Source organism: Trematomus bernacchii, unplaced genomic scaffold (genome assembly GCF_902827165.1).
Source record: "Trematomus bernacchii unplaced genomic scaffold, fTreBer1.1, whole genome shotgun sequence".
Lineage (NCBI taxonomy): Eukaryota > Metazoa > Chordata > Actinopteri > Perciformes > Nototheniidae > Trematomus > Trematomus bernacchii.
In genome coordinates, this window is record NW_022987792.1 from 1,402,735 (window position 1) to 1,423,745 (window position 21,011).

The 21,011-nt window shown below is 40.2% G+C and overlaps 1 protein-coding gene across 1 annotated transcript in view; it reads right to left on the minus strand.

The window, feature by feature from the left end:
* Window positions 1-21,011, minus strand: part of ttc39a (tetratricopeptide repeat domain 39A) — a 57,383-nt gene that overhangs the window by 24,353 nt on the left and 12,019 nt on the right. The window contains exon 5 of the mRNA XM_034149722.1: window positions 3,629-3,733. Coding sequence (XP_034005613.1) covers window positions 3,629-3,733 — 105 coding nt within the window. The remainder of the gene's footprint in view (window positions 1-3,628; window positions 3,734-21,011) is intronic.

Consider the following 21,011-nt stretch of genomic DNA (forward strand, 5'->3'; position numbering starts at 1 on the left):
TCAAGCTGTGTGTGTGTGTGTGTGTGTGTGTGTGTGTGGTGCATGCTGCGTAGACTCTAGTATAACCTTGTACCACCTGACTGCGTCACAGCAGGATGAATGAGAAAAGGACATTGAAGAAGAAGAGGTTTTGAAAACACACACATGGAATAAAGCAGACGCACACGAAGGCAGGAGAACGAGGAAAGATCCTGCCGGCGTTTCACTTCCTTGAATCTGCTTTGTTGTTCTGCACTCTCTCACAATGCAGCAGACGTCATCACACCTTACATAATGTTACATAATGTTGATCCCTCAAGCCTTTTTCTGAAGCAGCAAACAATCAGACAAGATTGTGGGTGTAGTAGCTATGTGTCAGCAAATAAAACAATCTCAAAATCAAGCAAATATCAATGCAGGATAAAGTCAATTTTCCAGGCAAGAATTTTGTTTATTTTCCTTAGATTTTGTTGATCAAATATATAAAGAACAATGGCTTCAGGCTCTCTTTTTTCTTGGTAAAACAATATATGCTTTTCCGGTGCCATCACTCCTCCTCTACCTGTCTCCAACATATACCAAATCCCCAAGTGCCTGTCTTCAAAACAAAAGGATAAACAACTATTCAAACTGAAATAGTGACAATAAATAATGATCAATTTACTACAAACAAAAGAGCCAGAAAGTAAATGTATATTTTATAATACAAGAAATCATTCAATAGCTCCAACAGTGGACGTTATTTGGTTTTGTATGAATCAAACAAAAATAAAGTCTACTCTCAATCTGATCAAAGAGCGGCATTTCAATGTTAAACAGCACTATACAAAGGATCTCAATGGAGCCAGTGATTATATAGGATAGACGTTTCTTATATCTTACTTTTTAAATCTGCACTGATTTCTGACTATTTTACTCCGACCATCTGGGCTCAGCTACAAACAGGATCAGATGTGCAACTTGTGTTTGTTCAGGTGCACTTTAGTGACAGAAAGAGGCCGAGCGCACACAGAGCTGAGGGAATAATATGGAGTCAGAAATAAGGACACTTGCTAAACCGACAGATTTCCTCCAGGTTTACATATCAATAAGTATCACAACAAGGGAGTCACTTCATATTTATGTAACGTTGCAATTTAAGTCTCCTTATCTGAGTCTGAGTTTAGAAATCAAACATTAAATTAGTGGGGTTTTAATCCAATGTGTCATCCAAAAAGTGCAATCAACCATGAGGATACAGCAAGAAGTTAATTAGTTTGAAGTAAGCCAAACATTTATAAGTGCTGCATTTGTTTCTATTTTTAGCAAATGACATCACCCTAACAGTTTCCGACACTTATGGCGCATTTCCACTGCAGCGCGTAGCACGGTTTAAGCGTGTCGTGCCAAACCCGGCCCGTTTTTTGTTGCGTTTCCACTAGGCGTAGTTCCGGCTAACGGGTGCTTTTTCACAGTTTTTCAGGCCCTTCAAAATCGTGGTTCTTTCTGGGCCAACAACCGGGCTGAATATGCTAAACTAGTGAGAGAATCGCTGGCAAGGGGGCTACAACTACAACACAATGAACATATTTTACCGTGATTTAATTGTAATACACGTTTCAAAATGATGCCGAAGTAACAACATACTGATACCGGTTAGTAAAAACCATGAATTAATGCTTTGACAAGTCTGCAAAAACCTTTTAAAATGCGTGTTTTCTGAGATCGGCTAAGCTAACATTGTGTATGCTCCGACCGTCCACACTCGCAACGACGGCCTACAGACATAAATAAACCAGCGACTGTATTCGCCATGACACAGACAGTCTGTGGTTTGTACTTTTGTCTAGTTTCTGAACAGATATGAGGAGCTGTGAGCTCTGAGTGCTAACAGCTAACGGCTGATGTTGGTTTTGTGGTTCGCATTGAAGATGACTAAAGACACCAAAATGGCTCCTCAGAACAACTCAAAACTGACAATAGCTGTTACTCTAGCCTTTAGGACTTTGTTATAACAATAATTTGAGCCTGACAAGAAGCAGCTCTTCTGTCTCGATTTAAAGCCAGCGCTGAAAAGAAGAAACTTGGCCTATAATGAGTGGCCCAGAGAGGAGATAGAAAAGGTAAGAGGACAAAAGGGACGTTGTGATAAAGTTTCTGATTATAAAAGTAGAGAATAAGCAGGGAACAATGGAGTAACCTGATTCCTGACACAGCAGGAAACTAGAGGCAGGGTGTGTTTGTGAATGTAACTCAGAGCAGCATGTCAGTCATTTAAGACCGTCAGGCCATTATATAATCAGCATCAGCAGCAGACAGTCCTCCAGCACTCACTGAAAAGGGCAGAAGTTTCCAATGTGCCAATGACTGGGTATTTTGCTTGTATATTGGTTTTTAAAATGGAATTAAAAGCAACAAAATGTTCTTTGAGTCACTGTAAGGACAATGCTTAGTGAGGTTTCCTCTTTTTTGGCATTTTTACGGGGCAAATGTATTGATCTTTTTGCTTTTAGGAAGCAGACTCTCAATAGCACAAAGTACAAGCAGAAATATTTGTAATAAATCCAGAAAGAAAATAGTTTTGCTGAATCATTATCAAAACAGAAGCAAAACAAGTGTGTCAATAAGCATTGTCCTGTAGTACCCTCCCTGCCTTCCTATGTGCATACAGTTTCAACTATGGAGTAAGATGAACATGTCAGTTAATATAATAAGACTTGTGATGCTAAGATGCTAACGCATGCACAATGACAATGCTAACTGGTCACTCTGACAATGCTAACATGATCAAATCGAATATGCTATCATGATTACAATGCTAACATACTTACATTGAAAATGCTAACATAATCACAAACAAAATGACAATGCTAACTGGTCGCTCTGACAATGCTAACATGATCAAATAGAATATGCTATGATGATCACAATGACAATGATAACATATTTACATTGACAAGCTAACTTGATCACAACAACACTGCTAACTGAGCACAATTACAATGCTAACATGCTCACATACTAGACAAGCTAACTTGATCACAACATCACTGCTAACTGAGCCAAATTACAATGCTAACATGCTTACATAGAAAAGCTAACTCGATCACAACAACACTGCTAACTGAGCACAATTACAATGCTAACATAGACAATGCTTATGTTTAGCAGTTTTATAGTGAAACACGTTCATCATCTTAGTTTAGCTTGTTAGCATGCTAACACTTACTAATAAGCGTAAACAGGCATTACATCCATAGGCCTTGTTCCATAGGAAATACTTGTCTTAGTGGGATAACACCGATGCTACCAATAACATAAACAATGTCTCTGTTCTGTCCTATTGCCTGACAATGAAGCAGCACAAAGTAGGCTATTTGTCGATCATTAGTTATATTACTTACGCCTGCATTTTCTACACTATTTACACCAATACAAATTGCAGTTTCTCAGGATGGGACAAAGGCTTGTTGTGTGGGGATGCAGTTTACTGTTGGAAATCTTCACTTTCTAACCCCTGACAGTGCAAAAACACCTAGAAAAACACAGCTGTTTGCATGCATTTCTTCAGCTGTTTGTCTCTCAAATTTGACCATGAAAGCACAAAGCTAGAAGGGTCAGAGCTTGGTCACAGCAGATGTATTAGAAATGGTTCTGGTTGTTCTCGTACCTGCATTTGAGTCGGGTCTGCGCCTCCTCAAATTCGTTTCTGAGGAACAAATCCAGGGCGGCCATGCAGTCGTCCAGAGCCAGAGACAGTTGTGACCGCGAGCACCTGCAGAACAACAACAAAATCTTGATTAGGAAAGAAGAAGAATGAATGAAAGTACAGCATAATCTCATGAATAAGCCCTGGGTATTTGTTTCAATTCTTATATCTGAAATCAAGGCAGTCATTATAAGATATACTGGATACCCGGGGAGATTTGGTCATCCCTTAAAGTTGACTTCATGGCCTTGCTTATAATATCAATCTCCAATCAAATCCCACTTTATTTATATAGCACATTTAAAAACAGTTGACCAAAGTGCTGTACATCAATAAATATATAAAAAGCAGCATAAATACATGTAGACAAAACAGATAGGACAAAAAACAAATGTAAAAACACGAGACAATAAAACCACAGACTGAAAAACTCTCATACATGACACAAGAAAATAAAAAATGAAAATATATATAGTATAATATAGCGCAAAAGTGTGTGAAACAATGAGAAAATAAACATCAGTTTTATTGGAATATGCAATGTACTCAACAGTATGTCATTCTACTGTAGGTGTGACTATTTCACAGTCTAGTAATATAAAGGTTTTTTAAAAACATTCCCACATTATTTTCAGACCCTCAGTTGCATCATATTTCATTATTATTCACTCTCTTTAAGTCTGTTCTGCTCAAACCAGTTCCTTAAACTCCCTTTTTTTTCTCATTTATGGCAACAAAGACAGTCTCCAGTCCAGACACGGATCTACACAAATCCTGATATTGCACAAGACCCCAAACCTGTCCTACACACATAGTTTATAGTGTTTATGCCTCTTATCATCATGAATCCTTTTGTGTAGCTTAGTAGTTGTGGTGTGTCTCTTAGTTGTTTATTGTGGCATTATGATCATTTTGGGTGTTGTTGCAGCTGTTCTTTTTAGTTATTTTGTGGTGTTTCTTTTCCATTTTCATAGATATTGTGACCTATTGTAGTTCAATGTAGTCTTTTTGTAGTTAATCATGTTGCTTTGTGGTGATTACGAGTTTCTTTGCAGCTGCTTTGTCTCTATTTTCACCATTCTGTGCTTATTTTATTATAGTTGTCCTTTTGAGGTTATTTTGACCCTTTTTCACAGTTGTTTTGAGTCTCTTTGTGGTCTTTTAGTAGATGTTTTGAGTCTCTAGTCTTTTAGTAGTTGTTTTGAGTCTCGTTGTGGTCTTTTAGTAGTTGTTTTGAGTCTCTAGTCTTTCAGTAGTTGTTTTGAGTCTCTGTAGTCTTTCAGTAGTTGTTTTGAGTCTCTGTAGTCTTTCAGTAGTTGTTTTGAGTCTCTAGTCTTTCAGTAGATGTTTTGAGTCTCTGTAGTCTTTCAGTAGTTGTTTTGAGTCTCTTTGTGGTCTTTTAGTAGTTGTTTTGAGTCTCTGTAGTCTTTCAGTAGTTGTTTTGAGTCTCTAGTCTTTCAGTAGTTGTTTTGAGTCTCTGTAGTCTTTCAGTAGTTGTTTTGAGTCTCTGTAGTCTTTCAGTAGTTGTTTTGAGTCTCTAGTCTTTCAGTAGATGTTTTGAGTCTCTGTAGTCTTTCAGTAGTTGTTTTGAGTCTCTGTAGTCTTTTAGTAGTTGTTTTGAGTCTCGTTGTGGTCTTTTAGTAGTTGTTTTGAGTCTCTAGTCTTTCAGTAGTTGTTTTGAGTCTCTGTAGTCTTTCAGTAGTTGTTTTGAGTCTCTGTAGTCTTTCAGTAGTTGTTTTGAGTCTCTAGTCTTTCAGTAGTTGTTTTGAGTCTCTGTAGTCTTTCAGTAGTTGTTTTGAGTCTCTGTAGTCTTTCAGTAGTTGTTTTGAGTCTCTAGTCTTTCAGTAGATGTTTTGAGTCTCTGTAGTCTTTCAGTAGTTGTTTTGAGTCTCTTTGTGGTCTTTTAGTAGTTGTTTTGAGTCTCTGTAGTCTTTCAGTAGTTGTTTTGAGTCTCTAGTCTTTCAGTAGTTGTTTTGAGTCTCTGTAGTCTTTCAGTAGTTGTTTTGAGTCTCTGTAGTCTTTCAGTAGTTGTTTTGAGTCTCTAGTCTTTCAGTAGATGTTTTGAGTCTCTGTAGTCTTTCAGTAGTTGTTTTGAGTCTCTGTAGTCTTTCAGTAGTTGTTTTGAGTCTCTAGTCTTTCAGTAGTTGTTTTGAGTCTCTGTAGTCTTTCAGTAGTTGTTTTGAGTCTCTGTAGTCTTTCAGTAGTTGTTTTGAGTCTCTAGTCTTTCAGTAGTTGTTTTGAGTCTCTGTAGTCTTTCAGTAGTTGTTTTGAGTCTCTGTAGTCTTTCAGTAGTTGTTTTGAGTCTCTAGTCTTTCAGTAGATGTTTTGAGTCTCTGTAGTCTTTCAGTAGTTGTTTTGAGTCTCTAGTCTTTCAGTAGTTGTTTTGAGTCTCTGTAGTCTTTCAGTAGTTGTTTTGAGTCTCTAGTCTTTCAGTAGTTGTTTTGAGTCTCTGTAGTCTTTCAGTAGTTGTTTTGAGTCTCTGTAGTCTTTCAGTAGTTGTTTTGAGTCTCTAGTCTTTCAGTAGTTGTTTTGAGTCTCTAGTCTTTCAGTAGTTGTTTTGAGTCTCTGTAGTCTTTCAGTAGTTGTTTTGAGTCTCTTTGTAGTCTTTCAGTAGTTGTTTTGAGTCTTTGTAGTCTTTCAGTAGTTGTTTTGAGTCTCTAGTCTTTCAGTAGTTGTTTTGAGTCTCTGTAGTCTTTCAGTAGTTGTTTTGAGTCTCTGTAGTCTTTCAGTAGTTGTTTTGAGTCTCTGTAGTCTTTCAGTAGTTGTTTTGAGTCTCTGTAGTCTTTTAGTAGTTGTTTTGAGTCTCTGTAGTCTTTTAGTAGTTGTTTTGAGTCTCTGTAGTCTTTTAGTAGTTGTTTTGAGTCTCTGTAGTCTTTCAGTAGTTGTTTTGAGTCTCTGTAGTCTTTCAGTAGTTGTTTTGAGTCTCTGTAGTCTTTCAGTAGTTGTTTTGAGTCTCTGTAGTCTTTTAGTAGTTGTTTTGAGTCTCTGTAGTCTTTCAGTAGTTGTTTTGAGTCTCTGTAGTCTTTCAGTAGTTGTTTTGAGTCTCTAGTCTTTCAGTAGTTGTTTTGAGTCTCTGTAGTCTTTTAGTAGTTGTTTTGAGTCTCTGTAGTCTTTCAGTAGTTGTTTTGAGTCTCTGTAGTCTTTTAGTAGTTGTTTTGAGTCTCTGTAGTCTTTTAGTAGTTGTTTTGAGTCTCTGTAGTCTTTCAGTAGTTGTTTTGAGTCTTTGTAGTCTTTCAGTAGTTGTTTTGAGTCTCTGTAGTCTTTCAGTAGTTGTTTTGAGTCTCTGTAGTCTTTCAGTAGTTGTTTTGAGTCTCGTTGTGGTCTTTTATGTCATTTCCTGGTTGGTACATGTCTCTTTAAATGGCATTTGTTAGCTGAAGGCCATGAGCATGTGCAGTAATCCATCAATGTTCCTTATTCTTTTCTACGTCACAAGACAAACAGAAACCCAGGCAGGGTGAGCCGGACAAGTGAAAGTGGTTTGCTGTTTATTCCTATCTGCCCTCGTCTTAATGAGCGTTCATAATGTTGCTATGCAGATCATTACACGGTGCACATGCTCCTCACGTGTCCTGTGAAATGTGACCAAATTGATTCTCTGTACTACTACTTTATTCATAAAATAGCTCCCTGCCCTTTGATTTCACTTGCTGCACTGATAATGGATCTCGTTGTGGCTTCACTTGACCAAAGATAAGAACCCTGAAAACCACTGAAAGGCTACTATACTAATACTTGTCAATAGCAGCATTTCCAAACGTCTGAATCATACAGAAATGTTTCTATTACACCCAATGTGGTCCATTTAAGGACGTCGATCCACAAGCATCTTAGCTTATATGATTTATCAGTTACATGTAAAATAGACAAAAGCCTGATACACATCACAGCTACAGATTACGGTAAAAAAAAAACTGTTAATCTGCCGTTAAACAACAAATCTATTTGGTGATTACCGATTTATCTGTTTATGCTTACACACAAGACTCAACTCACCATCCCAGAGGGAAATTAACACAACTAGGGATGCTCCGATCGCCAATTTTGGGGCCGATCGCCGGAATCAGTATCTGCCGATACCGATCGCCGATCCGATCGAGTGGGCGGGGCCTAAATGGAAGATTTAAACATCACTTTAAATCTTCCATTTAAAGTGATGTTTAAAACTCAGTTAATGGGGCTCATTCACTGGAGCTTCCACAAACAACAATCAACTTAATTATTACATTCAAATTATGTATATTATTCAAGTTTACATTCACTTTGGATAATACCACGGGAGAAATTAGCAAGCGCTCTCTTTTCCTCTCTCTCCCTCTCTCTCTCCCCCTCTCTCTCCCCCTCTCCTGACAGCCCGTCAGTATCGTCTCATGCAGCTCGCTCATCCAGTAATGTGTGAGGCCGACAGTGAAGAATAAACATATTTATAACTAGTTTAGCTTGTTCCAGAGGTAGATCAAATAGCTAAGGGTGTTAGGTCTAACTCTTAGTGTGTGTTTCGCTCCGCTCACCGGTCCGTCACAGCGGGTGGAGCTGCAGGATTTCTGCTTCACACACACGTTGCATACCGCTATTTTACTGTCTTTTTCGGACACCTTAAAATAATGCCAGACCGGTGAAGCCATTTTGGCGAGCTTGTTTTGCCGCGTACAGAGAAAAGTGTCATGTATTTTACGTCATTCGATCGGCCCTCGCGATCGGCATGTTTAGAGAGCACCGATCGATCGGTAGAGTGAGTATCGGCAGATCTCGAACGGTGACCGATCGATCGGAGCATCCCTAAACACAACCAAACACATACTACTTAAAGTGGACCTATCATGCTATATTTTAATAATATAGTGTAGGACCATACCTATATAAGGCATATTTATACTTTTTTTTTTTCAAAATACCAAACAGATCATGCATTTTAGCCATGCCTCATTTTGCTCAATTTGACATTTTTTAACTCTGTTTTTGCAAGGGCTGATTCTTTGAGAACAGCACCACCTACAGGCCTGGCATATGTACTACAGCGTCTCCAGCGCTTTCGAACGGCCGTGGCTGTCTCCTCCTGATTGGTGGAGTTGGCCCAATAGCCGTAGCGCCACCGTCCTGACGTCAGGACAGTGTTCAAATCTGGATCAGTTTTTATCAGATCCGTTGCAGCCCCTTTTTTAGAGATTTGGGTATGGAGGAAAATAGAGAGGGTTGTGTTTTCAGACACTTGGTGAGTTCCCTGGAACACCGGGGACACATATTCATGTATAAAAGACGTACAAAAGTGCATTTTGCATGATAGGTCCCCTTTAATATACAAACAAAATGGCTCCAATGGATATGTTTACATGTGTGTCTTACTCCCTTAGTTGATGGTAAAAACAGCACCCAGCACAAACACTCATAATGAGCTGAATCAATGAATGACTGTACATCTAAAACACTGATATTATTCAGGACTCGCTGATTAATGTCCTTTATTCTGAGATACTTGAGCTGGCCTACCGAGCTGTGAACGTAACGGCTCTTTTCTACATCCAGGCCTTGGTTAAACCATTTACTCCAGCTTGCTCACTACGCTCTGCGTCAGCCAATCGGCTTCCTGCTCCACCACTGTGATAGATATTTAGATAAATAAGTAAATTGCAAGATAATAACAGTTGAATGTTTATCGAGGCACTTAACAGAGCTCAGGTGTTTAGCAGTCTTATTGCCTGTAGTGTAGTGTGTTGGAGTTTGAATCTTTACGGTTTTTGCACTTATTGTAAGTCGCTTTGGACAAAAGCATCAGCTAAATTATGTGTAATGTAACATTTGAGCAGGTCTCCCTTAAAAAAGAGATCAATGATCTCAATGGGATACACCTGGATAAATAAAAGTTTGAAATTAAATTGAAATGAAATTTGCTATTAAAGTGGAATGTGTTAAAATGCAATTAAGTTTGTGTTGACCTTATAGCAGTATACCGTAGATCACATGAGCGTTTCTTTCCCATTTAGATTTACCAGTTGGAACACACTCAGTTAATCAGTATCTAACCCAGACACACACAGAGAGAGAGGAGGAGGAGGAAGGACAGAAGTAGCAGCAACAGCAGACCTTAATAAGATTGGGATGACTATCACACATGAGGGCAACACACACACACACACACACACACACACACACACACACACACACACACACACACACACACACACACACACACACACACACACACACACACACACACACACACACACACACACACACACACACACACACACACACACACACACACACACACACACACACACACACACACACACACACACACACACACACACACACACACACACACACACACACACACACACACACACACACACACACACACACACACACACACACACACACACACACACACACACACACACACACACACACACACACACACACACACACACACACACACACACACACACACACACACACACACACACACACACACACACACCTCGGGCTAATAACATGCGGATGGTGTTGTGTTCACCATATGACCTGCTGAGCTTCACTATAACAGCACGAGACTCAGAAGACACTTGAGGAACATGAGGTTCAGTGTCTTCATGTGGGCTTATCATCAAGATTTAGACCAACAATTGTGACTGTGCTGACAAACAGACTCAATATTGGGAAAATTGTTTATGTAGGACTGTAGTAGTGTGTTGTAAATAGGTATTATATTTATAAAATACTACTAGTAATCGCTAGTAAATGCTTCCATCCATCCATTCACAAATCTGTAAAATTGAGTTTCTCCACAAGGAATTACGTAAAAGCACCACTTAAAATCTTGTGTTTACGAGATTTGTCCTGATACGTTTAATGGAAATAAGTAATTAAGCATGATAGAAGTCTAAAAAATGACTAAAGAGATCTTAATCGACTGAGAAAAAGGAACAATTTGACATAGGAAATGTGACAGGAGAGTTCAACAAACCCAGGCTTATACAATAGACCTCCCTTCTTGAGAAAACAATACTAAAAATGTTAAAACTAAGCCACTCAATACAAATAAAATAAATGACAAAAAGGTACACTTAATGAGCCAAAAGAAATGAACCAATCAGTTGACAGCTATCCAATCTAAACAAAGAACTGTATGAAATCAATGCAGGAAAAAACAATATGCACGTCAAGAAAACATTTGAATTAAATGTGATGACAATTTCCCTAAAACTGTCAAAAGGACTTCAAGGGAAAACATATTGTAATAAAAAACCTTATTTACATTCAGCCACTTTATAATGTAATTCCTAATAACAATAAAACAATGAGACTTAAATGATTAAATAGTGTTATGTAGTTTTAAACAGCGTACTGTATACTGTACTGTATGTGTGTTTATATAATTGATTTCAAGGATAATGGCGTACAGTCACATGTCTTCCCTCAGCGGCCTCTCAGTAAATCCAGACTGAGCTTCCTCCTCTGTGGCCAAACACTTTCCTCTGCAGTGACTGTCACTTAAAACAACACACTAACAAACGTGTGTGTGTGTGTGTGTGTGTGTGCGTGCGTGTGTGCGTGTGTGTGTTAGCACAGCATCAGGTTTGTCTTGGAAACTAAATCTTAGCAAATGGCTTGTCGTTGTGCTGATTCATCGGCTTTATACTTGACCTTCAGCTCACATTAACGATCAAAAATACACAACTTAAATAACCCTGATCTTTTAAATGAAGTGAAATCTCAACACGACAACCAACCTCACACATCTACTGTATAACATCATTTGTAAATATAGAAAAGCAACAACAGGAGATATTAAAATTGTCCCCAAGAGGAAAAATAAAGTGCATTATTGTTAGTATTTTCGTAGTATTATTATTATTTTTCTTCAGTCAGTTGCTGTAGTCTTATCACCTGTTATATTCAGAGTACAAGCATAACCTCATACATAATACATTTCAATAATTGTTGAAGGACTATTTACTTAAGGAGAGCTTGTTTACTTATCTGACTGTAGTCAACAGTTACATGTGCGGGAAAAAAAAGGGCTGGGCGATGTGAAAAAAAATGTCAGTGTCAATATTTCTAACTATTGATATGATTGACTTTATCAAATGATTTACTCAATGAGATTTTTGATAAATAAACACTTTGTTGATATAATAACTGAATTCCACCTTGTGAGATTAATAGAGTGGCTTCTTTTACGTCTTCTCAAATGTTTGAGAGCACATAATAGTCTGGGATTACTTTACTGTAATGCAGCGTTTAAAGCTAGAGGTAGGTACCGTTAGTGAAGCCAGCACCAGTAGGCTAGGGTTTTTATACGCAGCCTAATGTTGGCAACGCTTCAACAAATGAATACAAGTTTATCTTATCTCATTTTTTTAAACGATAAATCTGGATAGAGAGTTGCCAAGTTAGCAAACACTGAACTCCCCCAACTCACCCTTATCATTAGGAAAGTAAACATATGATATAAAAAGGTAAACAGCTAACACAGCTATTGTAAATAACGCAGGGCAGAGAGCACACAGGTAGGTAGACCATGGGTGTTTCTCAATGTCGAGTACGCTTGCTTGGTAGCACACGTCTTCCGAGTCACTTGCTTCAGAAGCGAGGCAAGAATCCTCCCTGGCATTCGGAAAACGAAGAGTGGAACAGGCGAGCAAGTGTGCGTCATATGAGAGGCCCCCGCCTTACATCTTCCGCCACAGATTTGGGGCAATTGGTCCGTGCGCAAAGCATTGTGGGGATTTTAAGACCGCGGAGTCTACACATGTGCAGCCTCGAAATTTCTCGCTACGAAGGACGCCGGGCTCGGTAGAATTCCAAGTATGCTGGACATTGGAACAGTACTTCGGCGGCACTCGATGACGTAGTATGCTTGAAATAGTGGCTCTGGAGCAGCTTTACTCGAGATTGAGAAACACCCCTTGATTTTGATTACCTTGCTTTAAAGAGGCCCTATTCCCTTCCCTGTAGAGTGTGTTCTATAGGTTTGAGTGCATGTAAATGGTCTGCTAAGTCTAAAATCCCTGATTTCCCTCCAGAGTGAGTTTCTCCCCCGCCTACAACGCCTCCATTGGACTCCTTTGTTTACATCCAGATCACAATGACATCACTACGTAACACTTCCGATTCTATTGGCTAGCGCTCCAACACATTGTACGACGTGATCGGCTAAGGGGCGGGACATATCTGAGCGGTTGACCAATCACAACAGAGTCGGCCAGCTAACCAATCAGAGCAGACTGGGCTCTGGTTTCAGACAGAGGGTGAAAAGAGGTGATGCAGCACAGACAGTATGAGAGAAATAAAGAGCTGTTTGAAGAGACATGTCCCAGTAGAGGTAAAAAGTACAAATATGAACCTAAAAATTATCATTATAAGCCCCTTTACATTAAATACAAAAATACAATATGTTGTTAAAAGCCTTCCCTGGTTTAAATGCTATGGATCATGCAGTGAAATAATATAGGGTTTCTACGCTGACAGCATTTACAAGGCAATCAATCAGTGCCTTCATTATTTCCTTATAGCTTGACATGCCTATAAGGGCAGGGACAGAAACCATGCTACCCTTAGTCACAGAGCAAACATTAGCACAGGACAGGACGGCATGTACAATTGTATGAAATAAAGAGAGAAGTCATGACGACCTGCTCAATGAGGAGAGGCTGCTGGACTCAGGATGTGCATTCCACGCATTGTGTGCCCATCATTTAATTTAACTTCAAGTCAGCTGAAATACTGAGTTGCTTTCTCCGGACAACAACTTGCACAAGGATGATCATTATCAGCACGAATGAAACCACTTAGCACACAGCAAACACTATTCATACACACACCCATGCTCATGAAAACCCAGCATGCACAAACACACACACTGACACACACACACACACCTCCTCCAAGAGTGACGAAGCATTTAGTTCACTGACTGCGGTGCACAGCTCTCCTCACTAGTTAAGATGCTTCGGAGGCCTCACTGCGTTCACACAAAATATCTGAGGTGTTCCTTTTTAAAAATAAACAGAGCGAGTTTGTCCACATGCCTGAGTGTGACAGCTACACACACACACACACACACACACCCCTGACAGAGGCCAGAGGAATAACCTACGACATCCAAACACGCAGCAAAGTCTATCTTACCCGTTTGACAGAGTCTCTTCATCTTCTGACATTTTCATCTGGCAGAAGTGTGTGTGTGTGTGTGTGTGTGTGTGTGTGTGTGTGTGTGTGTGAGAGAGACAGAGAAGTGAAGCCTGAGGGTGTTTCAGCAATGCAGTGTGATGATGGTCTACGTCTTTTTTCTGTAGCAGCAGCAGCAACAAGAGCAGAAACAGAAGGGCAGTCGGGGGGAAGAGAGAGAGAGAGGGAGGGAGGAAGAGGAGGAGGAGGAAGGACGTAGCAGCAACAGCAGACCTTAATAAGATTGGGATGACTATCACACATGAGGGCAGAAAATACAACACACACACACACACACACACACACACGGCCCTGAGTTTAAAAAAAAAAAGAATTAATTATGTAAATCAAGAATAAAAGAAAAAGTAGGGACCGATTGACAACTACAGGAAGTTCACATTTTTAATTTATTTTAATCTAAAATGTAGTAACTGTCACAAAACACAATGTCCATGTCTTTCTGTGATTTTTTATTTCTCGTTGTTTATATTTTTATATATTATTATTTATTTATTTATTTTCTTTTTGAAGAAATCTTAAATGAAGAAATAAATCACAAAAAAGATTCCGGGCTTTCAAATAACTCCGCAGTTGTTCTGTATTCTGATTCATTGATAATGAACTCCTGACTGCAGACTGTGTGCAGCTGGAGGTGAGAGAGGGACAGAAACAGATGGAGGTGCGTAGCGCTCGCTGCAGAGGAAGAGGAAGAGCACTGCAGCGACGAAGAGTCCAGAAATAGAAGCGATAGATGCAGCACAGCTGATCATGGGGTTTGTTTACAATGAATTGCCCTCCCATTAGATGTGAAGTGATACTTTTTAAAGCATTTTCAACATGACAAAACAATACGTTACCCTCTGTTTAGCTTACAGGAGATGACCATCGTGGTCATTTTTACGTCAATACTTGTATTTTGGGGTCCTTCTTCAATTTGTTTACATGCTTTATTTGTCTCATACTGTGTGTCTGAATGTACCGGAGTTCTCCCTCTGTCTGACACGTTTTAGCGCCTGTCTCTTTAAGGGGGTCGTACACATGCAATGTTTTTCTGCAGAATCACCTCACATCTGTCCGGTGCATAAAAACGCTGCATGTAAAACGTCCGCTGGGTGCAAACAGTGACGCTCGTACTTTTCAAGGGCGTCACGGCAGAATTATATTGCCAAGTGACCATATTTGGTATTAAATAAATCATGCTCTGCTGTTCTGGCCTTTTACTTCTCATGAGAATGTTTTTTGATGACTGCATTAGTGCCACATCAAACACTGATTCTCCCAATGAATCGTTTCATTGTTTGCTCTACAAAAATGTCAAGAGTATTTAAAATGCCTTTTAGTCTAAAACTCAAGAATGCCCCGGTCACATGAGGCAAGAGAGCTGCAGAACATTCTCATATCTGATGAGCTAAAAAAAGAGGATGCTTGTGGGCAGGGCCGTCCCTGGCCAACTTGAAGCCCCAAGCAAAGTTAGATGATGAGGCCCTCTGTTTCGCGAGCGTCGACGGGGGGTGGGGGGGTGCTACTGGAGCCTCGCAGCGGCATGCTCTGCGCAGTCGTGTATCGTCCGCCAAAGTGCAATAAGGATTTCATAAATGACTTTTCTGACTTTCTGTCCGGGATCATGGTGAAATATGATCGTGTTTTGATCTCCGGAGACTTCAATGTCCATGTGTGTTGCGAGTCCAAACCTCTGGTTAGGGACTTTTTAAATCTCCTTGATTCTTTTGGTCTCGTTCAGTCCGTGGCTGGCCCAACACACGAAAAAGGACACACTTTGGACTTAGTATTATCGTTTGGACTGTCTGTCTCTGTGGATGAAATCTGTGCAGCAACGCGTATCTCAGACCATTTACCGGTTCTGTTTACAACCTACATCCCTTCCGCAGGAGTCGAATCACGTGCCCCTGCGCGTCGTCTGCGTTCGATTAACCCCTTGACTGCCTCACAGTTTTCTGATGTTTTTAATGCTTCCCTGATCTGTAAATTAGAGGTGAACTGTGCTCTTAGTGCTGATGAGCTTATCTCCATGTTTGACTCGACATGTACCCTAATACTGGATTCTGTTGCTCCTTTCACGCTTAGACGCACCAAAGTTCTATCAGAGCCGTGGCTCAATGACTGTACAGTACTCGCGTTCTTAGAAGCACCTGCAGGCGTGCAGAGAGAAAATGGAAAAAGGATAAACTCCATGTCTCCTTAGAAATCCTTCGTGCTTGCCTTTCCGACTACCAGACGGCAGTCAAAGCAGCCAAAACAGAGCACATTTCTCTGTTAATCTCCAAAAACAGCCATAAACCTCAGGTTCTTTTTAATGTCCTCAACTCGTTCATTAATCCCTGTGATGTTTCTTCAATTGTGCCCTCGACTACTCTCTGTGATAAGTTTCTTAAATGTTTTATTGAAAAAGTATCTGCTCTTAGGCTAGCCCACACTAGTGCTACCCCAGATCCTGCTCCTTTTCTGTGCCCTGCTGTCCTCGACCACTTTGAGCCTGTATCCCTCTCTTCTCTCTCGGATGTAGTCAAGCACCTGCGGCCGACAAACTGCACCTCAGACAGCATTCCCTCTCGCCTTCTCAGAGATGTTTTCGAATCAGTTGGAGCAAGTATTTTATTACTTTTAAACACCTCTCTTAGCTCAGGATGTGTCCCAGCTGCCTTCAAACATGCCGTGGTCCAGCCACTACTTAAAAAGAAAAATCTCGACCCCTCCATTCTCGCAAATTTTAGGCCCATCTCCCAGCTACCTTTTTTATCAAAAGCCCTGGAGCGAGTAGTCTACGCCCAGCTGCAGTCTTTTTTAACCATCCATGGAATCCATGAAAAGTTTCAGTCTGGCTTCAAACCCATGCACAGCACTGAAACAGCCCTTTTAAGAGTTTTTAATGATCTGCTCCTAGCCGCCGACTCAGGTAGCCCAGCTGTCCTGGTGCTGTTAGACCTGACAGCTGCCTTTGACACTGTGGACCATAGCATCCTGCTGTCACGGCTTGAACAGTCCGCAGGCATCACAGGCTCTGCACTTGCATGGTTCAGGTCCTACCTGACAGACCGTAGCTTCTCAGTGCAGCTAGGTGCCTTCTCCTCTGCTAAAGCCCCTCTTACCTGTGGGGTTCCCCAAGGCTCTATTCTGGGCCCCATCCTTTTTCTACTGTACATACTGCCCCTAGGTTCAATTCTCACTAAACACAATATTCCCTTCCACTGCTACGCCGACGATGTACAGATCTATCTGCCTCTCAAAGCAAATGTCAAACACTCACTACAGCAGTTGATGGACTGCTTAGCAGAGATAAAATCCTGGCTGAGCAAAAACTTCCTCAACCTCAACGAGAGCAAGACAGAGGTCATCTTTTTTGGACCCCAACCTCCAGCCTCTCAGGTTGATATTCTGGGCTCTCTCAATGAAAACATCCTCCTCTCGGTCATGAACCTTGGAGTGACCTTCACTAGCATTTTTAAATTCAACAAGCAGGTCAGCACCGTAGTCAAATCCTGCTTATTTTTAAATAAGACTATTGTCCAAGACCAAGTCGTATTTATCTTTTAAAGACCTAGAAAGGGTTATTAATGCCTTTGTTACCTGGAGACTGGACTATTGCAACGCTCTGTATGTGGGTATGGACCAGGCTCAATTAGACGCCTGCAGCTAGTCCAAAACGCAGCTGCACGTCTTCTGACTGGCCACAAAAAGCGTGACCACATCACCCCTATTCTGGCCTCACTACACTGGCTTCCAGTTCGGTTCAGAATTGATTTTAAAATCCTTTTATTTGTTTTCAAAGCACTAAATGGGCTGGCTCCGGCCTATATAGCTGAACTCCTCCAGCGCTACACCCCAGCCAGAGCTTTAAGGTCTGCTGACCAGCTGCTGCTGGTAGTGCCCAAGACCAGGCTCAAAACCTGAGGGCACCGAGCCTTCGCAGCAGCTGGCCCTAGGCTCTGGAACACTCTGCCCCTCCATGTGAGGTCGGCCCAGACCCTAGGGGTTTTTAAATCCTCACTAAAGACTCACTTCTTCTCCCTGACCTTCTAGTTAGAGCGGAGCATGGCACCTGACTTTTCCCTGTGTTTTTGTTTTTTATATTTCTGTTGTAAATTATTGTCTTTTATTGTGATTGTAGTAATCTGTTTTTATTACATGTACAGCACTTTGGCTTGACCAAAAATCGCTTTTAAATGTGCTTTATAAATAAAACTTGATTTGATTAATTGATTTTTGTATTCATTTATTTATCTGATTATTTCCTCTTTAAATGTTGTGTTTGAATTATCTTGTTAAACTTCAGACAACTCACTTCAATATAAATCAAAGACATTAAATCTTCTGCTGATTTATAGAAACATATATTTTCTTTCCACAGTGCCAGATAATAATTTGTTCATGGCTCTCAAGCACATAATACCCAACAACACACACTATTCATATACTGCAAACATCAAGAGAGCATAACACACACTCATGTGACTGAAAAGCCCTTTGGTCTTCACAGATACATGAAGGGAAGTCCAACCATCTTTATAGACTGTAGTAGTAAAAAAACCTCCCCCCCCTGAACGCCTCCATTGGACTCCTTTGTTTACTTAATTAACACTGTGACATTACCATGTAACACATTGTGCGTGATAGACTAAGGGGCGGGACATCTCTAATCCGTTGACCAATCACAACAGAGATGGCCAGCTAACCAATCAGAGCAGACTGGGCTCTGACACTGTGAAGGAAGTAGTGACCTGTCAATCATAAGGTATATCACTCTAAATGGGAACATAATATAAAAATAATTTACGATTAGGAACATAGACTTATGTTTACAATATTTACCAAGTTGATATATCAAGAGGGAAGTCCTGCTCTCATGTTGCTTGTTTACAATGCAATAGATATTGGGCAATGCAGGAACAAGGCACTTTGAAAATGTGTGTGTTGGCTTTTCTGGGAGATTTACCCGAGAAGAAACTCTGAATAAATCTGTCGAGATGAAGCTGAAGCCAGGAACCAGCCGTGGTTGAATGTACTGTTCTTAAGTACAATTTTAACTTGAGTATTTCAATTTGAATCCAAACTCGACTACTCCATAACTCTGGTTTCAGAGGCAAATATTGTACTTTTCACTCCACTACATGTATTTAACGTTCACATTTACTAGTGAAGGATGTAGTACTGTACTGCTTATCTAAATGTAGAAAGAAAATACAACATTAAAATGCTTGTATGTATTTGTTAGTGGTAAAACAGGACTGTCAAATATGATTTAATTACCAATAAAAGGAAAAGAGCCATCCTGCACACTGAATAGATTTACTTTTGATACTTTAAACTACTTCATCTGTACTTCTTATTAAGTTACATTTTGAGTTTAAGGCTTTCATTTGTTATAGAGTATTTTCAAATCATAGTATTTATGCTTTTACTGATCAGCGTTAATCTTAACTCAGGATATAACGAGCAAATTAGTGAATTATAAAGGCAGAAATCTTACTCCCAGCAAGTAACAACGCGTGCTTCCCAAAATGTCAATCTATTGCTCAGCTCGAACTTAAAACACCGATATGAAACTTGGGTTTGTTCAGCCTTTGTTTTTTTGTTGTTGTTTTTTTTACCTTTATTTATCCAGGTTGTATCCCATTGAGATCATTGATCTCTTTTTCAAGGGAGACCTGCTCAAGTAGGTTCCACATGAAACATTAAAACATAAACAGAGCAACAAAAGGACATCATACAGCATCATTACAGGGATTACAATTGACATACTATCCACATGCACAGGTACCAACAGCTTCCGATTGAGTAGCATCCAACAGAGCTTTAAAAACATTGAGTGGCACCAGATTGCTCAGTTTCCATTTCAATTGCAGACTATTCCAGGACAGTGGAGCTGCGCATCTAAATGCTATCTTCCCTAAGACAGTCCTAGCAGTTGGCACATTTAATAAAACCACAGCATGCGATCTCAGGCAGTAGCCACTTACAATTCGCCGTGAGATCAGGGAGCAGATGTAGGATGGAAGTTTCCCTAACATGGCTTTATATATAAAAATGTACCAGTGACTGAGCCTCCGTACAGTTAGCGAAGGCAAACCAGCCCTTGCATACAGGGTACAGTGATGGGTTAATGCTTTACAGTTTGTCACAAATCTCAGTGCACTGTGATACGCAGCATCTAACTTGATCAGGCAATTGGCAGGTGCATTCATATCAATCAGATCACCATAGTCCAGCACAGGTAAAAAGGTCACAGTGACTAGCCTTTTCCTGGCTTCAAAAGAGAAACAGGACTTGTTTCTGAAAAAGAAACCTAGTCTAACCCTCAGTTTTTTAAGCAGGTTATTGACATGACGTTTAAAAGTGAGACAGTCATCAAGCCAGATACCAAGGTATTTGTAACAGGTAACCACTTCAAGTTTTATTCCTTGCGTAGTTACAATTTCTAAAACAGGCTCTGGTGTCTTTTTAGCTTTTGAAAAGAGCATTACCTTGGTTTTATCAACATTTAAAAGAAGCAATTGTAATTGTGTGATGATGATCCATGTTATCTCCCTCCCACAGACGCAGCTATTCTCCCCCTCAGGCTAACAATAAATCTTGTACGTGCCTCGACAGAGAAAGTATGATTAAATTATTGAATGAGAAACAAACATTCATTCAGCCATAACTTAACAGAGAATGAGGTTCTCTGCATCTGTTACACAGCGCAGGGAAGCTGATTTCCTGATGGCTTTTATAATAAATGTTCTTTATTATAGACACCCTATTGTGCTTTTAGGGGTTTTCCCTTTCCTGTAGTGTCTTAGGGGTTTTAGTGCATGTAAATGGTCTGCAAAGGCAAAAATGTGTTCCCTCCAGAAGGAGTTTCTCTCCCACGCCTGAAACACCTCCATTGGACTCCTTTGTTAACTTCTGTAACATAGTGACAGCACTATACACTCGCATTTCTATCGGCTAGCGCTCCAACACATTGTACATTATAGGTTAAGGGGCGGGACATCTCTAAGTGGTTGATCAATCACAACAGAGCCGGCCAGCTAACCAATCAGAGCAGACTGGGCTCTGGTTTCAGACAGAGGGTGAAAAGAGGTGCTGCAGCACAGGCAGTATGAGAAAAATAAAGAGCTTTTTGAACATTAAAGCATGGAGACATGTAGAGACACTACATACTGATATACACCTG